We start from the raw sequence: 25,537 nt of genomic DNA, 5'->3' as shown, positions 1-25,537 counted from the left end.
TCCAAGTGTGTTTGTTCTTTCATTTTGAGTCTGTATGTTCTTTTATCATCAGAATTTCCGAGTCTTTGTAATAGAAAACCCCAAAAAAGATTTTTATTTAATGGAATATTGAAAAACCCAAAAACTTCTTTTCTTTTATTTCACATTTATTCCCTGAACTACATAATGATCTGATTCATGCGGCGTCGTGATACTTAGACAATTCCCATCAGATTCGATCATAGCCATAGACAATTTGAGTGAAAGAATAAACCAGAAATGAATTAAAAAAAGAAAGGAAAGAGAAAAAAATTGAGTGAAAATAGAAAGAAAGGAGTGAAAAATAAAAGAGAGAAAAACAACAAAAGAGAAAGGAAAAGAAATCACGATTTGATATCAGAGAAAAGAGATAGCAAAGTCGGGATGAAACACACAACCGTTGCAAGAACATTAGAAATGTTTAACTGTTCAAGTGCATTGCATTCCCAATATGCGATTCCCTATCTGTTAAATTTCTCAATCTAACCGGCTTGTTGTGTGTGCAAATAGACAGATTCTGTTTCAGGTGGTTGGTTTTGTGGTAATCTGGCTTCCCATCCTTACTTCACAAGATCCAAATTGTTACACCCCGTAAGTTTAACAACCTTGATACCGTTATATATATATATACATTGATACCGTTATATATATATATGTATTTGATACGGTATTTTGAGTGGAACATTTTTGTAAAGAAAAAAAATGGTTTGAAAAATATGACTTCATATAGTTATTAATATTACTACTTTCGAATATATTTTAATTATACACCTAATATGAGAAAAGTTTATGAGATTTTCTTTATTATAAATATTTAAATTATTTTCTCACAAGAAAAGAAGGTTATCTTTTTATCATTTTAAGAATTAAGCATACGAAATTTGTACCCTTTATATGGGATTAGGAAAATTAGAAGTTGAGAAAGTACGTGCATTTTTTTACATAGATATTTTAATAAAATAATAAGTATATGTATTTATTTTGTATGGTATCACATGACCATGATAGTAAACTCTATAAAGTGTATTAAAATTGAGTAGTATTTTAAGTAAGTTGAGATAATTTTTAATTATGCAGGAAAATGAAAATCACCTAAAACATTTTGGATAATGACAAAACGTGGCGAATTTTGCCTTAAAACAATACTACTCACGATTTATTACTATACGTGGCATGATCAAGAAAAAAGGGACAACAGTATCTGTTTTCAATTTTGGACTTCGTTTTCTAGTAGTAAGGAGGCAGCTGTTTAACTGAGCTTTGGGAGTAAATAAATAAAGGCTCTAAGAGTAGTACTGATATAACTAATTCAAATAAATGTGGATGTGGGTCTTCCTTCTAAGCTAAGGCTGTATGCGTTTTTGGCTTCTTGTAATTCTTTATCATGTGCTATGTAAGTCATGTGAAATACAAATAAGGCAGAATAGTTTGGGAGACACTTGTACTAGTGTGGGATTGTCATTTCGGTCTCTATATTCTATAAAGTTTCATCCAAACACTTTAACTTGATCAAAAAAACATTTTAAATTCTTCTGACCGTTGATCGAGCTTACATGACATTAATATGACTGAAGTGGACAAAATGAGTGATTTACACGCACATTCAGTGCGTGAACTGATGATTTTTCCTATCAAAAAAAAAATAAAAAAATAAATGCCTCCACCCTTCATATCTACCCTCCCCCTTCATTCCCCCCACCCACCCTCCCTCCTCTTCTCTTCTTCTTCTTAAGATCCCTTTCCCCTTCGTTCTGCACATATACAATCTAGAGCATGTTGTTACACCAACCTAAGGTATTCTGGCCAGTAAATTATTTATTGCAGTACATATAGTTGACGACTCGATTTGTTGTGATGAGAAAACAGACATTCCCTTCGTAATGCGTACTTTTGTATGTGAAGCACTGATATTTCTGTTACAGATCTATTTACTTTTTCCAATTTTGATTTCGAAATTATGGAGATGTATGCATAGTTATGATACTGAAAGTAAAAATAAGGGGAGAGAGATGTATTTTGTAAATTCTTGTATAGCTTTTTAAATTAGAGCCAAGCTAGAGTCTAAAGGAAGGCAACCACGGCATTATTCGACAAACAATTAGAAAAGCCAAAAAGAGATTGGCAATTGGCAGCGATCAATCTCTTCCCTTTTTTCTGCATCTTTCTTCATCCTTCTTCCATTAATTTCTTCTTCCATCGTGTCATTTTTACCTTCTCTATGGCTCCTCTATTTTTTTCGGTGGTCTAAACTTTCAAATTTTTTCACAGCCCTTCTAAATTGGGGTAATGGAATAAGCCAAAATTCAAAAGAATTAATTCTCTGCTCATGTATTTTTAATTAATAGATAACTTTCTTTAAAAGAAGAGCGAAGAAGGTGAAGGTACTCATAGTGGAGGAGCCATGACATTTGGGTTATTCTTTCAAGAAGGTTGAATGGGTAGGTTTGAAGAAGGGGGAGGGGTTTTTCTTTAATTTTAATTTTTAATTTTTATATATGAAATAAAAATGTTGTTAAATAATATTATTTTGGCATAGAATCTGATGTGGATATTGATTTGTCATCCACATCAAGCAAGTGAGCATCACACGATTATGAAGGGGTTTAAAAGTCTTGTTTTAATTAAGTTGAGGTATTGTAGGGACCAGAATGACAATTCGGAACAGTACAAGTGTCTCCTACCTTAATGTGGATGTGGGTCTTCCTTCTAAGCAAAGGCTGTATGCGTTTTTGGCTTCTAGTAGTTCTTTATCATGTGCTATGTAAGTTATGTGAAATATAAAAAATGTGCTTTTGGTTGAGGTCTCAGGGGCCTCGAGATGATTTTGGATGGTTAAACAGGAAGTTTGGAGTTGGAAATTGCAGCTGAAGCTACTGAGTCTGCTATCATAACCGCACCTGCGGCTTGGGGACCGCGAGCCCGCAGAGGCGAAAGGAGAGCCGCAGATGCGACCAAGGGGAAGAAGGACTAGAGTCGCAGATGCGGGTGCGTGGCCCCACCTGCGAGGCCGCAGGTGCAGGAAGGATATCGCAGAAGCGGAAAAGCGATTTAAATGAGAAGTCGCAGATGCGACCTTGGCTCCGTAGAAGCGGGACCGCAGATGCGGTTTCACTGGTCAGAAAATTGGGATTTCGAGGGTTTAGTTTCAAAACTTGGAAAAAATCAAATTGGAGCTCGGGAAAGGGCGATTTTGGGAGGAAGTTGAAGAAAAAATTATTGGGTAACAATTCTTTAACCCTTTCTAGTTATATTCCATCAATCTATGACTAGTTTTATCATTTAATTTTGGATTAGTGGTGAAAATTTGGAAAAAATTGGAAGAAAGTTCTTAGACCTAGAATTCGAATTTTGATTGGGAATTTGACCTTGGATTTGGATAATTTTGATATAAATGAACTCGTGGGAGTAAGAGGATTCTGAAAATATAAGTTTTACCTGATTCCGAGACGTGGGCCCGAGGGGCGTTTTGGTTATTTTACCTAAATTCGCGTATTAGCTTAGAATTTAATTGTAGAATCAGTTACTTGAAGTGTTATTTACATTATGCAATTGAATTGAATATATTTGGGTCATTTGGACTCGAGTACTCGTGGTAAGAACGTGGTTTCGGGTTGATTTTTAGCCGGTTCGAGGTAAGTGGCTTGCCTAACCTTGTGTGGGGGACCTTTCCCTTAGGATTTGGTATTATTGTTAACTGAAATGACTTGTACGTGAGGTGACGAGTGCGTAATTGTGCTAATTGTTGAAAAATACGGTTTTCTTTAAGTAATTGCTAGTATGTTTCCTTTCCTGTTTATATTACTTGAACTTTAAGCCTGTTGTTAGCTTAGGAAAGCATGTCTAAGTGATTTAATTATTTTATTTGCTCAAACTGCTTTACCTGAATTTTGTGCAGCATGCTAGGCTAGAATTACATGTTGGACTTAATATGAAATTGACATTTGTTGAATATTTTTTCTGTTATTGTTGTGTATTTACATTTGGGACTATGAATGTGGGATTCTGGTAGCTCCCACTTGTCTGTTTATTTGGGACTACGGATGTTGGATTTCGGTATATCCCCATGCACAGTTATATGGAACTACGGGACTGCACCCGGTATATTCCCCCAGTACTGGGTATTTATATTTGGGACTACAGATCGGGATTCTGGTAGATCACCGCGCACTATGAGCTGGACTACAGGACGGTATCTCGTGAGATATACTGGATATGTATATTTGGGACTACAGGACGGTATCCCGGGAGATATACTGGATATGTATATTTGGGACTATAGGACGGTATCCTGGGAGATCCCCTGTTGTTATCTTTGTGCTGAGCTGTATTTCCTTTCTATGTTTACCTTGCCTCTGTAGTAGCTGTTATTGTCCTTTATATCCTGTGCTACTTTTACTGCTGTACTTATTTATATTGTTCTGTTCTACACTATCGAACTTTATATTTTATTTAACCTCGGTAGGTCCCTGACCTTCCTCGTCACTAACCGACTGAGGTTAGGCTTGACACTTACTGAGTACCGCTGTAGTGTACTTATGCCCTTTCTGTGCATATTTTTCATGTGCAGATCCAGATACTTCGACTCAGTCCTATCACCCTTGAGGCGAGGCGACTATTCCAGAGACTTGAGGTATATCTACCGCGTCCGCAGACCGAGGAGTCCCTTACTATTCTCCCTTTTAAGTATTATCCCTTATGTATTTTTTTATTTGTTAGATATTCTGGAGTTAGACACTTGTAGACATTCAAAGGCTTGTGGTTTAATGAGATTTCGGGTTTTGGGAAATGTTGTTAGTTTCGAGAAGTTGTATTGTATATGCTGAGTGACATTTTAAATACTGTTTCATTCGGTTATTTTGGTTTTAATTATTTCTTCCGCAAATTATTTATTTTTCCGCATTTATTAGGCTTACCTAGTTTTAGGGACTAGGTGCCATCATGACAGTTCACTGAGGGCGAATTGGGGTCGTGACAAGTTGGTATCAGAGCTTTAGGTTCATAAGAGTCATGAATCACAAGCCGGTTTATTAGAGTCTCGCTGATCGGTACAGAGACGTCTGTACGTATCTACGAGAGGCTATGTAACTGTTAGGAAAATTCTACTTCATTTGATTTCATTGTCATGCGAGATTTTGATATCACAGTTCTAAACTTTTGTCTTCTATTTTCTCACAGATGGTGAGGACACGTGCTACTCAAGATGATCAGGCACCCGTGCCCCCTACTGAAACCGTCAGAGGCAGGGGCCGGGGTAGAGGTCAAGGACGTGCGTGTGGTGCAGTCAGAGAACCCGCACAAGCTGCCACCAAGGTACCACCAGCAGTTCCAGCCGGAGTCCAGGCACCTGATACGCCTATTGCTACTACTACTCTAGCACTTCAGGAGACTCTTGCACAGTTCAAGAGCATGTACACCACTTTGGCTCAGGAAGGGTTGCTTCCCCTTGCTGCAGCCACATCTCAGGCTGGGGGAGGAGCACAGACTCCCGCAGCCCGCACTCCTGAGCAACGAGTGCATGTTGATCAGGTCCGAGAGATTATTCTTGTACAACCTGTAGTCCCAGATCAACCCGAGGACAGGGCAGCGGCTTTAGAGGATGAACAGCGGAGACTTGAGATGTTCAAAAAATATGATCCTCCTGTGTTCAGTGGATTAGCATCAGATGATGCCTTGGGATTTCTGGAGGAGGGCTACCGTATTCTCCATACCATGGGTATATCAGGATCGAGCGGGGTTTCCTTCACTACTTTCCAGCTTCAAGGAGCCGCCTATGAATGGTGGCACACCTATGAGTTAGACAGTCCGGATGAGGAAGCTTCCCTGACTATGACCTAGTTTTTAGATATGTTCCTGAGGGAGTTTGTTCCTCAGAGCCTCAGGGACGCATAGCGCGCAGAGTTTGAGTATTTGTGCTAGGGTACTATGACTGTTTCAGAGTATGCTATCCGTTTCACCAGCTTGACTAGACATGCACCAACCTTGGTTTCTACTGTTCGCGAGAGGGTTCACCAGTTTATTGAGTGGCTTATTCCCAGCATCAGGTCTAGCATGGCTTATGAGTTGGAGATGGATATTTCTTATCAGCAGGTGGTGAGAATTGCTAAAAGGATTGAGGGTATGCATGCTAGAGAGAGAGAGGAGAGGGAGGCCAAGAGGTCTCGAGAGTCGGCTATTATTCTGGTACCCGTGCCCCAGCTGCAGGTCGTCATGGTAGCAGTTATATGAGTCACCCCGTTCATTCAACTCTTCTAGCAGCTAGTGGTATTACAGCTCATCCTAGGCCTCAGGAGCCTTATTATGCACTTGTAGTATCTAGTGCGCCTCCTGCGTGGGGTGCTTTTAGTGGTCAGTCCAGCAGACCTGGACCAAGCCAGTCACAGCCGCCACGCCCTCCCAGAGCTTGTTTTGATTGTGGTGACACATGCCTTACGGTGAGGGATTGCCCTAGACATAGGAGGGGTGCACCTCCATAGACTTCTCAGCCACAGCGTTCCCCGCAGAGTTCTCAGGCTATAATTACAGCACCAGTTGCTACCCTGCTTGCTTAGCGAGCTAGAGGTAGTGGCCGGGGAGGTAGAGGTCGCCATAAAGGGGGAGGCCAGGCCAGATACTATGCCCTTCCTGCCTGTACCGAGGATGTTGCCTCTGATTCTGTCATTACAGGTATTATACTGGTTTGTCACAGGGATGCATCGGTTCTATTCGATCCAGGCTCCACTTATTCTTATGTTTCTTTTTATTTTGCTTCGCATTTGGGTGTATCTCGGGATTCTTTAAGTTCCCCCATTTATATTTCTACTCCTATGGGAGATTTTCTTATTGTGGACCGCATTTATCAATCGTGTTTGGTTGCTCTAAGTGGTTTGAGACCAGAGCCAATTTATTGTTACTCAGCATGGTAGATTTTGATATTATCTTGGGCATGGACTTGTTGTCGCCCCATTATGCTATTCTTGATTGTCACGCCAAAACCATGACACTGATGATGCCAGGTGTACCGTGTGTTGAGTGGAGGGGTGCTTTAGATCACACTCCCAGTAGAGTTATTTCTTTCCTTAAGGCTCAGCGTATGGTTGAGAAGGAGTGTGACGCGTATCTAGCTTATGTGAGAGATGTCAGTATTGATACCGCTTCAGTTGATTCAGTCCTAGTAGTACGGGATTTTCCTGATGTTTTTCCAGCTGATCTTTTGGGCATGCTGCCTGATAGAGATATTGATTTTGGCATTGATCTATCGCTGGTCACTCAACCCATTTCTATTCCCCCGTATCATATGGCTCCTCCTGAGTTGAAGGTGTTGAAGGATCAGTTACAGGAATTACTTGATAAGGGTTTTATTCGGCCTAGTGTATCACCTTTGGGTGCTCTTATCTTGTTTGTGAAGAAAAAAGATGGTTCTATGCGTATGTGTATTGATTATCTCCAGTTGAAAAAAGTTACTATGAAGAACCGTTATCCGTTTCCTCGTATTGATGATCTGTTTGACCAGCTTCAGGGCGCACGAGTGTTTTTTAAGATTGACTTGCACTTAGGTGACCATCAGCTGAAGATTCAGGATCCAGATATCCCGAAGACTGCTTTCAGGGCTCGGTATGGTCATTACAAGTTCCTTATTATGTCATTTGGGCTGACCAATGCCTTAGCAGCCTTTATGCATTTGATGCACAGTGTGTTCTGGTCATATCTTGACTCGTTTGTGATTGTCTTTATTGATGATATTTTTGTATTTGACTCATTTTTCATTGTCTTTATTGAAGATATTCTTGTATACTCCTAGAGTCGGGAAGATCATGAGCAGCACATGAGGACAGTGCTTCGGACCTTGAGGGAAAAGAAGTTATATGCAAAGTTCTTGAAATGTGAGTTTTGGTTGGATTCCGTGGCTTTCTTGGGTCACGTGGTATCGAGTGAGGGTATACAGGTGGATCCGAAGAAAGTGGAAACAGTCCAGAGTTGGTCCATACCATCCTCAGCGACAAAGATCCGCAATTATCTTGGCTTGGCAGGCTATTACCGTCGATTTGTTGAGGGGTTTCTATCTATTACAGCACTTATAACCAGGCTGACCCAGAAGGGTGCTCCGTTCCAGTGGATGGAAGAGTGCGAGGCGAGATTTGAGAAGCTCAAGACAACTTTAACTACGACGCCAATTTTGATATTGCCTACAGGTTCGGGGTCTTATACTATTTATTGTGATGCCTCGAGGATTGGCCATGGAGCGGTATTGATGTAGGATAGTAGGATGATTGCCTATGCGTCCAGACAAATGAAGGTACACAAGAAGAATTATCCTGTCCATGATCTCGATTCTGGTAGATCCCCATGCACAGTTATATGGAACTACATTATTACACCCGGTAGATTCTTCCAGTACCGGGTATTTACATTTGGGACTACCAATCGGGATTCTGGTAGATCACCACGCACTATGAGTTGGACTATAGGACGGTATCCCGGGAGCTGGATATGTATATTTGGGACTACAGGACGATATCCTAGGAGATCCCCGGTTGCTATCTTTGTGCTGAGCTGTATTTCTTTCCTATGTTTACCTTGCCTCTGTAGTAGGTGTTACTGTCCTTTATATCTTGTGCTACTTTTACTGCTGTACTTATTTATATTGTTTTATTCTACACTGTCGAACTTTATATTTTATTTAGCCTTAGTAAGTCCTTGACCTTCCTCGTCACTACTCAATTGAGGTTAGGCTTGGCACTTATTGAGTACCACTGTGGTGTACTCATGCCCTTTCTGCGCATGTTTTTCATGTGCAGATCCAGGTACTTCGGCTCAGTCCTATCACCCTTGAGGCGAGGCGACTGTTCCAGAGACTTGAGGTATATCTTCCACGTCTGCAGACTGAGGAGTTCCTTCCTATTCTCTCTTTTAAGTGTTAGCCCTTCTGTATTTCTTTTCTTTGTTAGATATTCTGGAGTTAGACACTTGTAGACATTCAAAAGCTTGTGATTTTATAAGATTCCGAGTTTTGGGAAATGTTGTTAGTTTCGAGAAGTTTTATTGTGTATGCCGAGCGGCATTTTAAATACTGTTTCATTCGGTTATTTTGGTTTTTAATTATTTCTTCTGCAAATTGTTTATTTTTCCGCATTTGTTAGGCTTACCTAGTCATAGAGACTAGGTGCCATCACGACAGTTCACAGAGGGCGAACTGGGGTCGTGACAAGTTCATATATTTGTGATATTATTTCATGATATTAACTAGAGGCATAATGGTCTTATGGAGTATCGAGAAATTTTATTAACGTATTTCATATGCATTTCATGCATTTATACATGCACATTTACCCATGACTCAGATGGCTATATATATGCGTATATATATATATATATATATATATATATATATATATATATATGGGATATGGGAAAAGGTTACGACATTATATACGCGCCACCACCTGATCAGCTGGTATACGTTGATGACTTTACCCACAGTGGCCGAGATGATATGATGGGATGCCCTCAGAGGCCTGATGATGTTATAAAACATGTACCTATGCACGACATGACATTCATACGCATATGCATGACACTATAATTATTTCACGATTTATAGAACTATCCAGACATACAGGCTGAATCTTTTACTCCATATTCCCTCCATGTTCTTTATATACTTATTTACATGTCGTACATACTCGATACATTATTCGTACTGACGTCCTTTTGTTGGGGAAGCTGCACTCATGACTGCATGTATAAATAATAGTTTGACAAGCCCTCATAGTTGACGAGATTGGCATTCAGCGAAGGATCGGTAAGACTCCACCTCATTCGGAGTGCAGCCGAGTCTAAGAGTCAACGTGTCAAAGTTTTGCTACAGACTTATGGGTAGGCTGGTACTGTTACGCCCGCAATATTAAGTCAATATTACGTCTCGCAGTATTATATTACGACGATGTTATGCTCTGTAGTAATATGTTACGATGGTATTAACCTCTGCAGTAATATATTACGATTGATGTTACGTCCTGCAGTATTAAGTTTCGACAGTGTTGTACCCGACAATATTACATGATGGTGATGTTACGTTTCGTAGTAATAAGTTACAACAATGTTGCACCCTGCAGTATTTTACGTTGAATTTGTCGTAAAGTAATAGATATCAGTCCAAGGAAAAGATTATTTGGGGATTATAAGGATTATGCTATTTCACAAGTGATTAGTAAATTCATGAATGGGAAAGGGGGAGCAAGTCTAAGAAAACGAATTGTTGTCAAAGTTTGGCATTTTAGGATAAAATACGGCCCGAGATAAAATACCCGGTATTTATGGACTAGTGCCATACAAAGTACTACATGGCCATAATAGTAAGGTGTATAAGGTATGTTAAAAGTGAGTAGTATTCTAAGTATTTGAGATACTTTTTAATTATGCGGGTAATTAGTTAATTACCTGGTAGCTGGATATTATCTAATTAATTATTTAATTATTAGATAAGATTAACAAATGAACTGACGTGGCAACACAAAGTGTCTTGATTTAAAGACCATATAGTGAATCTTACTACACTGAGGTAGGTGGCAAAACTTAAAGGTCTTTAAATATGGTTAAGCCACCATTGCATATTTAAAACACCAAAAGCTTCAATTTTTAGCATATACAGATAGGTTTTTGTAGCCTTTAAGGACAAAGTTTTGATTTTGAATAACTTTCTTGGATTGTTAAGGCTTGTGGGTAGTGATTATATTTGTTGTGGAATGAGTGAGTGAAGATGGTATCTGAATTGGTTGACGTGTTTGATGGTAATGTCATGCGCTATGTACGAGATCTGAATGGAAATCATGTCATTCATAAATATATTATATGTGTACCAGAAGATCACATTCAATTTTTCATGTCAACATTTTTCGGACAAGTTTTTACTCTCTCTACCCATCCATATGGTTGTCGAGTAATATAGAGAGTATTGGAACACTATAGCAATCCAGAAACCTAAAATAAAGTGATGGAAGAAATCTTAGGATCTGTAAGCATGTTGGCACAAGATCAGTATGGTAATTATGTTGCTCAGGTATGTTAAGGTTATCTCTTTTTTCTTTTGGCGTGATCTATACAATAAGAACGAAGCGTGTAAATGCAAAAATTTCATAAATGACTCTATTCATAGAAGTATTAGAGATATCTATGTTCCTGAATTTCCATATGTCATAATATTTTATCATTTGTTCATGGGTCTCAGAAAAATATGAAAGTTGAGAAAAAAAAATTACTTTATGATATTGCTCAAGACAAAATGGTCTTATGAAATTCCGAAAGATTTTATTAACATACTTTTCAAGCATTACATTCATGTGCATTGATCCATGACCAGATGGTGTTATATATGCGTATATATGTAAATATATGTATATGAGATATGGGAAAAGGTTACGGCGTTATATACGCACCACCACCTAATCAGCTGGTATATGATGATGATGTTGCCCACAGTGGATGAAATATGGTTCAAACGACGTTATATACATGTATATATGTATGTATATATATGTATATGAGATAAGAGAAAAGTTATGGCGTTATCTACGCATCACCACCTGATCAGCTAGTATACGATGATGATTTTGCCCATAGTGGCCGGTATGATATGACGGGATGCCCTCAGAGGCCGATGATGTTATGAAACATGTACCTATGCATGACATGGCATTCATATGCATATGCATGATGCTAAAAGTAATTTATGATTTACAAAGTTATTCAGACTTGCAGGTTGAGTCATGTACTCTATATGTCTTTCATGTCTCTTATGTATTTATTTATGTGCCTTAGATACTCGGTACATAATTTGTACTGATGTCCCTTTTGACTGGGGATGCTGTGTTTCATGCCCCCAGGTCCCGATAGACAGTTCGAGAGCCCTTCAAGTAGGCTATCAACTCAGCAGAAGATGTTGGTGCGCTCTATTTGATTCGGAGTTGCTCGTTTGGTTAGTATGATTTAGACGTGTATTGTTTGGTATGACAGGATTCTGTCCCGACCTTTATGATATTTATGTATTCTTAGAGGCTTGTAGACATATGTCGTGTACATAAAAGATTGTACGGCCTTGTCGGCCTATGTTTTGAGTTTATAAAGGATCATGTTGGCCTATTAGGCCCGTATGTCATGTGTATATGGTGAAGTCATAAGAAAGATATGTTATGGTGGTACTCGGTTGAGTAAGGTACCGGGTGCCCGTCGCGGCCCATCGGTTTGGATCATGACAAAAGTGGTATCAGAGCAGTTTTATCCTAGGGAGTCTACAAGCTTTGTCTAGCAGAGTCTTGTTTATGGGTGTGTCGTGCACCACACTTATAAGTAGGAGGCTACAGGGAATTTTGGATTGTCACTCTTTCTTCTTACTCTATATCGTGTGGTAGAGCTCACTTATAAGAATTCAAACTCCGAAATTTTATTTCCTTCGTAATAAGACGATACCTACATCCGAAAAGAAGGTTGGAAAGAGAGATAGTTGAGAAAGAGCTGAGTTAGAGGTGTTGAATTTTTGTATAATGCCTACGATAAGTAAATGTGAGGTCTTTGGCAGATCATGAGTGTACTGAAAGATGTAAGCTTCCTGATAAGAAGCCTTAAGGCAAGAATACCTATCCACCTTAATGGTGAAAGACAATGAGAGATTCAGAAGATAAATACAAGTTTCAACAAGAGAAAGAAGCAAGATGAAGAAGAGTACGAGGCTCCCAATTAATGAAGGTTAAAAGTTTTTATAATTCAGGTAGAGGAATATAAGTTTTTTGAGTTATATTCAACAGTAACAGAGGTATGTACAATTGAACACAACCATTTCAGTAATGCCCTGTAGGGGCTAACAGGTATAGTTAATAGAAGGACGGGTATCAAGACCTGGCTGGGATTAGAGTAAACCAAAATTGTGAGTGGATTGTTTGTGTTGTTGACATTTCCAAAGGGTATTACAAATGTGCCTATAGATCTTCTTGCGAGACACCCAGATGGCACACCCTAGAATAGAATATTACGATTAGATGTGAATACTAGCATTCAAATGATAGGCACTGAAAGCTTGGATGGGATAAATATTACCTTAAGTATGGCTCTCACCCCTAGTAGAGCGAGGATGTTGAGCAACCCAAAGAGCCATTGGATGGTGCAAAGGGAAGCTATGAGCAAAAGAGTGTCTTGTTCAAGTTTTCAGAATAAAGTGATGGGCATAAATGTTAGCGGGAAATAAGAAAAAAGTGAATGAAGCATTATGAGTAAGATGTGATACATGGATGACAACGGTAGATCAAAAGATGACAATATTACAAAACCTCTAGTCAAGTGAATGAAGAAACGAGAAGTGACCGGCCTTAGGACAACAAAAAAGTATAGGCCATACAATCATGTCCTCATTTCGAGAAATAAGTTCGCAGCTCTAGCATGGTTACCAAGAGGAAAAGCTAGACCCCAGAGTAATAGAACTATTATGGATTGGTGAACAAGATAAACTAAACATGAATTAGGGACTGAGCGACTGATGATAGTTGCCATCACAAGAATTTCAGATTTCATTCCGCCAATAATAGAATGGACGACAAAAAAAGATTCATGAGAAAATCAGTGAGTGGTCATTCAGAAAGACGCTTCCCTATAGCAAGCAGTGTGAGCAAAGTTCAGTTTAAGGGACTGTATATGCCAGTTATACTAAGTTTCACCCTCATGAGTGAGCAATTTTGCTATCCTTGGTACGAAAGGATTACTACAAGGCGAGTAAAGTTCATCGATGATGTGAAAGGATGCCAAATATGAAAAGGTGAAACATCTTTAGGCAAGTCGTCGTAGCTCCAACTCTTAGTAATCCCCTAAAGGGAGGAATATGGAATGATAAAAGGAAGAATGCGATAAAAAGGAGAAAGGGATAAGATTGCACTTATCCAAATGCTACAGATACGCTACGATTCAAGAATATTGGACAAGCTCGACATCAAGGAGAGGAAGTAAAGGTTCTTGCCTGAGCTGTTATTAATAAATAAGGAGCCAGTGCGAGACATAAGTTAAAACAAAGTAAATAACTCAAGAAAGATTACGAGGAATATTGATATAAGAATGGGACAACGAGTAGTTAGTAATTGGTCAGGAAGATCTCAGTTATGGCTAAACAGGAGGTTACAGACGAGTCATCAGATCATGTAAGATAAACATAGTAAAACCTAACATGGAAAATTCAGCCTCAGAGAATATCATTATAATACTTGAGATATATTCAAACAAGATTCGGGGTAGTTAAAGGTACTGTATGACTGTTATGAAAATAAAAGAGAGTGCCACTAGGAAGACGGTCAAAATATCAGTCCAGACGCAACCCCACAAGCACAAGGGCGTGGAGATAAGTAACTACGGATAAGTATAGGCAAGGAAGGACATCAAAATGTCCGTCAAGTATATGATATAATAAGCTCGCATCTTTGCAAGAGTCAGAGGATACTACAGTGAAGGACTAGCTGAGGAAATGAGAACGAAGGATTCAAACTAAGCACAATGACCTAATGAAGAAATGGTCATGTAAAAGCAGTCTCACAAAAAAAAATTGTATGCCCTCCAAAAGAAAGTGGCACCTACCGTGGCTAATAAACGAGTAGAAAGACCGAAGGTAATATTCGAGACTATATGAGTTGCACAAAAATTCTGGCATGTGTGGGAACTAGGATAAGTCAAGTATGCACGAAACAAGGAGCAGAAAGACCAGTAAAAGTAATTGCACACTTTTAAAGAAAGCTAAGATGGAAAAAAATTACTCGATCAATGATCCAGAGTTAGTTGCGTTAAGAACTCACTTAAGGGTTTGGAGTTTTATATATGACCCATATACAACCGTAGAAGATTCTGGTATACGTTAAAAGAAAGAATTGACCCAGGACATAAACGAAGGATTAAATTGTTAAAGGATTGTATCATGCATATTCCTCAGCGCCCATGAAAGGCTAAACAGAATAAATAATACCATGAACCACAGTCAGAAGATAGCTTAAGCTGACGTAAAGGCCGATCAGAAGAAGGAGGAAACTAAAGAGTTACATCACCCAAGTAAATCAAGAGTTTTATTATTAGACCCAGAAAAATAGAAACATCGTGATCGAGAACATTGCAGGATCTCCCTTAAAATCAGAGGTACGAAAGAGAGAAGATGTGATGTGAGGCTTTAAGGAAAGTAAGGTAAAGATGAACAATGTACGAGATACTCAAAAGCAGAAGGTTGAGGATATTCCATACTTGGGATAAGAGACTATAAGTGCGGGATTCAGTGTCCAGGAATGATAGCAGCATCTCAGTGGCATACCTTCCAGCCTATGATTTTGTATGTACCGAAAGGTCTAATTAGAGAGTAGAAGAAAAGTTAGAGATAATGTGATGTCTCGATGTTCCAGAAAAGCATAAGGAAATCAGTCGCAAGCTAAAGTATGATGTAATGATAAGGTTTTAGAAAGACAAGAGTAAGAATAAGAGAAAGGCAAGTGAGAAGATGACGAAAATGGATAAGTCCTCAGGATTAAGCTAGTGAAAACAAGGGAGCTGATGGTTCCTCTAAGTTATAGAAAGCTCAGTCTAATCAGAATGAACTCAAAGAAGTCTAAGACTAGTAGCATTTAGAAGGGATGTAATGCAACCCTAGTAATAGAATAATAATGTAATTGTATTAGATAAAGGATGACGTGTGGGCCTTCGATTGAGTAATGATCTAACAAAGAAAAGAAAGAGATCTCATGAATTTGACATGATTAAAAATACCCACACAAAGTGAATCGCATTGGAATTCTATAAAGTACGGTTATAGAAGTATACTATTGCCCCTGGGGGGATCAATCTAATCACTCCAGATGCCCCAATCAGACGCGAACCCTAATGGCGGTATTACATAAGAGATCAAGTTATCAGTGGTAGATGATGGATCAACGTTAAGGTGAATCGACAATAGATGGATAAAAGTTCAACAATATGAGATGATTAAGCCATCAGTTTTAAGGATAAGCAACGAGAGTAACCTAGAGTTTGTTGCAGACCCCGATAACGATAAATCAAAGTAAGAATTATGACATAGTATGACCTATGTGGATACAGTAAAGTCATACGAATGGATAACAAGGTCTATGAAATACGATATGGCCAAATTCACAAGCTCTACAAAATACCGAGCAGAGAACTTCGGTATACCCATAGATGCCCACGAAGGTATCTTATTAAGCCATGTATATATTTACAAAGTAAGGCCTAAAGATTCGCTAAAACTTGAAGGAAAAGGAGAGAAAAGATGCTAGGCACACTTACAAAGTCGGTATAATAGAGGCTGCATGATAGGAGGTAGCAACAGTTACGAGATTGGAAGAAATTTGATTACCAGCCATGGCGTGGGAAAGAGGCCTAAAGGGGGGAATGCCTTGGCCTTTGGATTTATTCACAGAGCAACTGCTTAAATGACAAGAAGAGTATTAAGGTATTCACAAGAGCTATAAGTTACGAAAATGATAAGAGTATCAGTTAACATTCGAGAACGAATGTTCCAAAGGAGGAATGATGTTATGCCCCTCAGTATTACATATCGCAGTATTATATTACGATGATGTTATGCTCTATAGTAATATGTTACGATGGTGTTACCCTTTGCAGTAATATATTACGATTGATGTTACATATTGCAGTATTAAGTTACGATAGTGTTGTACCCGACAATATTACATTATGGTGATGTTACATTTCGCAGTAATAAGTTATGACGATGTTGCACCCTACAGTATTTTACGTTGAATTTGTCGTAAGGTAATAGACAGCATTCCAAGGAAAATATTATTTGAGGATTATAAGGATTATGCTATTTCACAAGTGATTAGTAAATTCATGAAGGTGAAAGAGGGAGCAAGTCTAAGAAAACGAATTTTTATCAAAGTTTGGCATTTTGGGATAACATACGGCCCGAGCTAAAATACCCGATATTTATGGACTAGTGCCATATAAAGTACTACATGACCATAATAGTAAGGTGTATAAGGTATGTTAAAAGTGAGTAGTATTCTAAGTAATTTGAGATACGTTTTAATTATGCGGGTAATTAGTTTATTACCGGATAGCGGGATATTACCTAATTAATTAATTATTAGATAAGATTAATAAATGAACTAACGTGGCAGCCCAAAGTGTCTTGATTTAAAGACCATATAGTGACTCTTATTATATTGAGGTAGGTGGCAAGACTTAAAGGTCTTTGAATATGGTTAAGCCACCATTCCATATTTAAAACACCAAAAGCTTCAATATTTAGCATATACAGATAGGTTTTTGTAGCTTTTAAGGTATATATATATATATATATGACAAAGTTTTGATTTTGAATAGCTTTCTTGGATTGTTAAGGCTCGTGGGTAGTGATTATATTTGTTGTGGAATGAGTGAGTGAAGATGGTATCTGAATTGGTTGAGGTGTTTGATGGTAATGTTATGCGCTATGTACGAGATCAGAATGGAAATCATGTCATTCATAAATATATTGAATGTGTAACAGAAGATCACATTCAATTTGTTATGTCAACATTTTTCGGACAAGCGTTTACTCTCTCCACCCATCCATATGGTTGTCGAGTAATATAGAGAGTATTGGAACACTATAGCAATCCAGAAACCTAAAATAAAGTGATGGAAAAAATCTTAGGATCTGTAAGCATGTTGGCACAAGATCGGTATGGTAATTATGTTGCTCAAGTATGTTAAGGCTACCCCTTCTTTCTTTTGACATAATCCATACTATACGAACGAAACATGCAAATGCACAAATTCCATAAATGACTCTATTGATAGAAGTATTAGAGACATCTATGTTCCTGAATTTCCACGTATCATAATATTTTATCATTTGTTCATGGGTCTCAGAAAAATATGAAAGTTGAGAAAAAAAAGTTTACTTTATGATATTGCTCAAGACAAAATGGTCTTATGAAATTCCGAAAGATTTTATTAACGTACTTTTCATGTATTGCATTCATGTGCATTGACTCATGACTATATGGCATTATATACGCGTATATATGTAAATATATGTATATGAGATATGGGAAAAGGTTACGGTGTTATACAAGAACCACCACCGGATCAACTAGTATATGATGATGATGTTGTCCACAATGGCTAAAATATGATTCAAACGGCATTATATACGCATATATATATATATGTATGTATATATATGTATATAGGATATGGGAAAGGTTATGACATTATATACGCACCACCTCCTGATCAGCTGGTATACGATGATGATGTTGCCCACAATGGCCGATATGATATGATGGGATGCCCTCAGAGGCTGATGATGTTATGAAACATGTACCTATGCATGACATGACATTCATACGCATATGCATGATGTTAAAAGTAATTTATGATTTACAAAGTTATTCATACTTGCAGGTTGAGTCATGTACTCTATATGTCTTCCATGTCTCATATGTATTTATTTATGTGCCTTACATACTCGGTACATTATTCGTACTGACATCCCTTTTGCCTGGGGATGCTGTGTTTCATGTCCGCAGGTCCCGATAGATAGGTCGAGAGCCCTCCAAGAAGTCTATCAGCTCAGCGGAAAATATTGATGCGCTCCATTTGCTTCAGAGTTGCTCATTTGGTTAGTATGATTTAGATGTGTGTTGTTTGGTATGGCGGGACTCTGTCCCGACCTTTATGATATTTATGTATTCTTAGAGACTTGTAGACATATGTCGTGTACATAAAAGATTGTAGGGCCTTGTCGGCCTATGTTTTGAGTTTATAAAGGATCATATTGGCCTATTAGGTAGGCCCGTATGTCATGTGTATATGATGATGTAATAAGAAAGATGCATTACGTTAGTACTCGGTTGAGTAAGGTACCAGGTGCCTGTTGCGGCCTATCGGTTTGGGTCATGACAGGTACCCTGTCCCATTTGATATCAAATAATCTTAGAGGCTTTGTAGATACTGGTTTACTATGTACAGTATGTCAGAGGCCTTAACAACCCATATGTATTCATGTTTTATGAACAATGACTCATTGATATAACATTTGCCCACTTACAATTTTACATAACAAGTTGTGGCCATGTTCGCCCATGGTAGTTATAAAAGGAATGAATGAGTTACAGAGTGGTTCGCTCGGGCCACTACAGCACCGGGTGACACCCACGCCTCCCAGGTTCGGGGCGTGACACAAATGCAGTATTCCTATGGCTTCTGAAAGACATCTACCAATTATTGAGCCTGAGGATAGCACATTATCGGTTATCCCATAGTTAGAATGAGCATCTGCTGAAGAAAACAAAAGGTTGATTTGATGTATGTTACAGATGTGGGATCGCTTGGTCTAATGGCAAAGAACCGCCTAGTAGAATCCCTGGATTTCCTGAACTGCTTTCCAGGACAAGCGAAACCTCCAACGTCCCCATTCCCGTATCCAACCCATTCATCCTATTTGGGTACCCTACTATATCGGCTAATTTCACTGGTATGCCTTCTGAGGTTCGCCCCCAGGTACCATTTTTGGGAGTAGCTTCTACAGTATTCACCGCACCACCAGTCTCTACTACGGTAGAGACAACAGTGCCTAGGCCATGCTTCGAACCGTCAGCTTTCACTTTTCAAGTACCACGATTTCATCTAGACACAGCTCATGTCACCCCAAACTCCTACCCTCAGCACCCGCAATACGAGTCTCCAGTGGAACCGAAAAGAACGGCATGAAACCTCGAGCAAGAATATATGGCTCAGAAGATGAAAAGTCTCAAACAAAGTCTTAAGAACATGCAAGGCCTGAGTGGCCAAAAACGTGTTTCGTACTCTGATCTGTGCATGTATCCTCATGTTCATTTGCCCGTTGGCTTTAAAATGCCAAAATTTGAAAAATACGACGGGCATGGAGACCCGATCACTCATTTGAAAAGATATTGCAATTAGCTGAGAGGGGCGGGTGGAAAAGAAGAACTTTTGATGGCCTATTTTGGCTGAGCTTGATGGGAATTGCGTCAGAATGGTACATGGACCAAGACATCTCCCATTGGCATATATGGGACGACTTGGGCCTAGATTTTGTCAGGCAATTTCAATACAATGTTGATATAGCTCCTGATAGGAATTCCTTGACCAATTTCAAGAAGAAAATCGCAAAATGTTTCCGTGAATACGTTATCAAGTGGCGTGAGCAACCAGCCAGAGTGAAACCACCTATGGATGAGACAGAAATGGTCAATGTTTTATTATAGGACCAGTAGGCTGATTTTTTCCAGAATACGATGTCTGCCATGGACAAACCGTTCGTGGAGGCCATAAAAATTAGATAAATGGTAGAAAATGTCCTAAATATTGGCCAGATCATATGTCAGTCTACTTTAAGAGCCACCTCCCAAGCCATCCAGAATGGCTCAGGAGGTTTAGCAAATCGAAAGAAAAGGGAAGAAGGAGCCATGATGGCTTCAAGTTCGAGAGGCTCCTGTTGATCTCATGATAATACTTACCTAACTTCTAGAACCTCACAACACTACTACCCCCATCAAGATGTAGCACATGTCGTGGCACCGCCTCTCTATGCGGTGATGAATGCCCAACCCTATACATGGCCATAATAGCACTACAACCAACATAATACATGCCCCCGTGAGCCTCCGAGGAGAAATGACTTCACCCCTTTTGGTGAGTCCTACTCTAGCATGTTTCCGAAATTAATTCAAATGGGTCTATTGCAACCTGTGCATCCAAACCGGCAAAATCTAGAATCTTTATCATACCATCCCGGTACCAGGTGTTCCTATCGTTCGGGGGAAAGAGGTCATGATACGGAGGATTGTTGGACACTCAATAGGGAAGTTGAGAATTTGATAGATCAAAAACGAGTGGTATTGAGGGACGAGGAAGTCCCCAATGTGACTAACAATCCATTACCGGCTCACAACAACAGGCCAATTATTGGAATGATTTATGATGATAAAAAGTTTGATCCATCCTTGAATTCCATCATCTCCATTGCCGATTTAGAGGCAAGACATAGAGCGGCGAAAAAACAAGCCAAAAATGAGAAGAAAATTACTCCAATTCCTCATGTTGCCGAAAAAGATATAGAAACAAAAACTGGGGCAACACCTGCTAAGGATGCAATTATCTATGTTCCCAGGGCCCAAGGAAGGAACAACTCATGTTGAACACTCCCAAAAGATTTGAGCAAAGGAAAGTCACGCTGATTATGCCAAAGTTGTATGTGCCAAAAGGGACTTGTGTGGCGCGGGGACCGGTAATTTCACCAAGACTGACTGAGCCTGTGGTTATCAACCACGCACCATAGAGCCCTATAAGAGACCCTACTGCATCCCCCTAGAATTATAACAAAATAGTGGTTACTTACAAGGGGAAAGAGATTATGGGAGAGGTGAACGAAATGAACTAATCTGGGAAGTACCATAACCCAGAAGAGCTAAAGAAGTTAAAACTGAACAAGGATAAACAGTTTCCACCCAAGAAGCCTGTGAGCGCTGAGGAAGCGGAAAATTTTTTCCAAAAAATGAAAACTTCAGAATATGCCATAATTGATCAACTCAGGAAGACTCCTTCCCAGGTTTCACTTTTATCCTTGTTGTTGAGCTCAAATGAACATTAGAAGGTACTCTTGAAAACACTAAACGAGGCATATTTCCTATTTGAGTCTTCAGTTGAACAATTAGAGAGAATGGCTAAACGATTCTTCGAAGTCAACAGGATTTATTTCAACCATGATGACTTGCCCCCAGAGGGAGCCTCCTACAACAAAGACATTCACTTGAATGTCAAAAGTAAAGGTTATTATGTGAAGAGGGTCATGCTAAATGGTGGGTCTAGGTTGACATTTTCCCTCTCTCAACGCTTTAGAGGATGGAAATTGGAACAGAAAGAATTCGAACAAACAATGTCTGTGCGCGCACTTTTGATGGCATCAAATGAGATATAATAGGGGAAATCGATTTGATTTTGACCATTGGCCCCGTGGATTTCATTGTGACTTTCCAGGTTCTCGACATGGATACCTCATATAATTTTCTCCTCGGAAGGCTATGGATTCATACCGCAGGAGCTGTGCCTTCCACTCTCCACCAAATGATCAAGTTTGAACATGAAAACTAAGAAATTGTTGTCCATGGGGAGGATGAACAGTCCATTTATAGGGATCCTACAGTCCTGTGTCTCGAAGTTAGGGAGGGAAGTGAGCACATTGTCTATCAAGCCTTCGAAATTGTGGTCACCGACCAATGCGAAGAAGAGCCCCCGTTCCCTCAACCTTGATTATCTAATGCATCGGTCATGGTTTCTAGTGAAATGATTAAACATGGGTACAAGCCCGGAAAGGGTCTCAGGGTATCTATACAAGGCATCACAGAGCCCATCACTTCAACCGCCAATCAGAAGTTCTTCGGTGTAGGTTTCCAAGCTACAAATGCTGATATAAGATGGGCTGATGAGCGCAAGAAAAATGGATGGTTCTTTCCCCAGCTTGTTCCGCATCTCGCCAAGTAAATTGTTAAAACCAAGTATGTAGAAGAAGAAGAAGAAGAGGCCTTCACGGCTAAGGAGATTTGGGATATTTCTGAAGCCATAAAACAAATGTTGTACGAGTCCCACATGGTCCAGCAGAGGGAAGGCACGCGCACTGCAAAGGTTCTGTATATAGGACCAAATGCCAAGCTTCAGAATTGGAAAGCTACCCCATTCCCTATCAGGAAGGAATCCTGGTAGTCTAGTCTTTCCATCTTTTCTACATTATGAGTTATTTTAGGGTGTAACTCGAATGTTTTTATTTTATTATCTTTTGATTTTAATGTAAACCCACCTATCTTCAATTCAATGAAATGAAATCAATATTTCATCATCAATGGATGTCTCCTTTTTTCTTTATTCTAATTTTGCTATTTTTCTTACCTTCATCTTTCCAATTCTAATAATGCAAACTTAAATAACATGACATGTTTGCGGATATCATGCCCAGATCCTAAAACGTTGTCTAATTATGAAATAATGAATCAAGAACCAGAATATAATGAAGATGAGGCTTTTAGGGAAATAAATCGTGAACTGGAACAATTTGAGAATAAGCCTAAGCCAAACTTAAATGAAACCGAGCCAGTTAATTTGGGTAGTCCAGAAAAGGTCCGGGAAACCATGATAAGCATTCACGTCGATGAATGAACTAGAGATGCATTGATCCAACTTTTGTTTGAATTTAAAGACGTGTTTGCATGGTCCCATAATGATATGCCAGGACTAAGTGTTGATTTGGTAGTGCATAAATTGCCAACTTATTCCAGTTATCCACCTCCCCAACAAAAGCAAAGAAAGTTTAAGACGGTCATCAGTAATAAGATCAAAGAAGAAGTCAACAATAAATTAAAAGCTGGTGTGATCCGAGTGGTCCGATACACTACGTGGTTAGCTAATGTGGTTCTAGTGCCAAAGATAGACGGGAAAGCCTGAGTGTGTGTTGATTATCGGGATTTGAACAAAGCAAGCCCCAAGGACAACTTTCCATTTCCAAACATCTCCATTCTTGTTGACAACTATGCCAAACATGAGATACAGTCTTTTGTAGATTGTTATGCTGGGTATCACCAGGTTCTGATGGATGAAGAAGACGCAGAAAAGATGAGTTTCAACATACCTTGGGGCACTTACTATTATAGGGTCATGCCATTTGGTTTGAAAAATGCCGGGGCAACCTACATGAGAGCCATGACTGCTATCTTCCATGACATGATGCACCAGGAAATTGAGGTGTTTGTGGATGACGTAATCATTAAATCCAGAACGCAGGAAGACCATGTGCGAGATTCGAGAAAGTTCTTTGAGCGTCTACGCTAGTATGATTTGTAATTGAATCCAGCTATGTATGCATTCAGAGTTCCATCTGGGAAACTTCTGGGGATTATAGTCGACCGGAGGGGTATAGAGTTAGATCCAACAAAGATAAAGTTTATTTGGGATTTTCCACCTCCGATAACCAAGAAAGAGGCCATGAGTTTTCTATGAATATTGAATTACATCAGCAGGTTCATTGCTCAGCTGACTACCATGTGTGAGCCCATATTTAAGCTTCTGAAGAAAGATGCAACAATCAGATGGACGGATGATTGTCAAGAAGCTTTCGACAAAATCAAAGAATATATGTTGAATCCGCTAGTATTGGTTCCACCCGAGCTTGGGATACCTTTGATATTGTACCTGACCATGTTGGAAAATTATTACGGCTGTGTCCTGGGTCAACATGATGTGACCAAGAAGAGAGAGCAAGTCATATACTATCTGAGCAAGAAGTTCACCAGTTATGATGCCAAGTATACTTTGTTGGAAAGAACTTGATATGCCTTAACTTGGGTCACCCAAAAGCTCAGACATTATCTTTTGGCCTACATAACATATATCATAACCAGAATGTATTCTCTGAAGTACATATTCCAAAAACCAATGCCCACGGGAAGGTTAGCAAAATGGCAAATCCTGCTCACTGAGTTTGACATTTTCCATGTCACCCACACGGCGATGAAAGCTCAAACCTTGGCGGATCATGTAGCTGAGAACCCAGTTGATGATGAATATGAACCCCTAAGTACTTACATTCAGGACGAGGAAGTAAATTCAGTTGAATTAATTCCAGAAGACACCAATGTTTGGAAAATGTTCTTTGATGGAGCTGTAAATGCAAAAGGTGTCGGGATTGGGGCAATTTTAATTTCGCCCACTAGTCAGCACTATCCGACCACAGCCCGGCTTCGGTTCTTCTGTATGAACAATACTGCGGAGTATGAAGCTTGCATCATGGGCATAAACATGGCAGTTGATCTGGATGTTGGAGAATTGTTAATCTTGGGAGATTCTGACTTGATCATTCGACAAGCCCAAGGCGAATGGGAGACTCAAGACATCAAACTAATCCCATACAGGCAACATGTGGAAAATCGTAGCAAATGGTTCAAGTCCGTCGAGTTCAGGTATATTTCACGATTCCACAATGAGTTAGCTGATGCACTAGCTACTTTGGCCTATATATTGTCGTATCCGGGCAATGTTCATAATGACCCGTTGGAAATCCAAATTCGAGAAAGGCATGGTTATTGTAGCGCAATTGAAATGGAACCATATGTTCAGCCATGGTATCATGATATGAAAAGGTTTTTGAAAACAAAGGAATATCCTGAGTGGGCCAGTGGAGATCGAAAGAGAACTATTAGAAGGCTTGCCAGCAGTTTCTTTTGAGTGGAGAGGTCTTGTACAAAAGAACTCCAGATTTGATTCTTTTGAGGTGTGTAGATGCCCAAGAAGTTGAAAAGATCATGCACGAAGTGCATTTGGGAGTATGTGGTCCCCATATGAATGGATATGTCCTTGCAAAGAAAATCCTGAGGGCAGTTTATTACTAGATGACCATGGAAAAGGATTGCTTTAGTTTTGTCCAGAAATGCCATCAGTGTCAGATACATGGTGACCTGATTCATGCACCGCCTTCAGAGTTGCATCCTATGTCAGC

At 39.3% G+C, this 25,537-nt stretch overlaps 1 protein-coding gene across 1 annotated transcript; it reads left to right on the top strand.

Annotated features, from left to right (window-relative positions):
• The first annotated feature begins 24,444 nt into the window (after positions 1-24,444).
• On the top strand, positions 24,445-25,266 carry LOC138871518 (uncharacterized). The gene has a single exon (XM_070149399.1). The coding sequence runs from the start codon at positions 24,445-24,447 to the stop codon at positions 25,264-25,266; it is 822 nt and encodes a 273-aa protein (XP_070005500.1).
• The last annotated feature ends 271 nt before the right edge of the window (positions 25,267-25,537 follow it).

The sequence above is a fragment of the Nicotiana sylvestris genome, chromosome 6 (assembly GCF_000393655.2).
Source record: "Nicotiana sylvestris chromosome 6, ASM39365v2, whole genome shotgun sequence".
NCBI lineage: Eukaryota > Viridiplantae > Streptophyta > Magnoliopsida > Solanales > Solanaceae > Nicotiana > Nicotiana sylvestris.
Note: the sequence above shows the minus strand (reverse complement) of the source record. Positions and strands in the feature narration are given on the sequence as shown.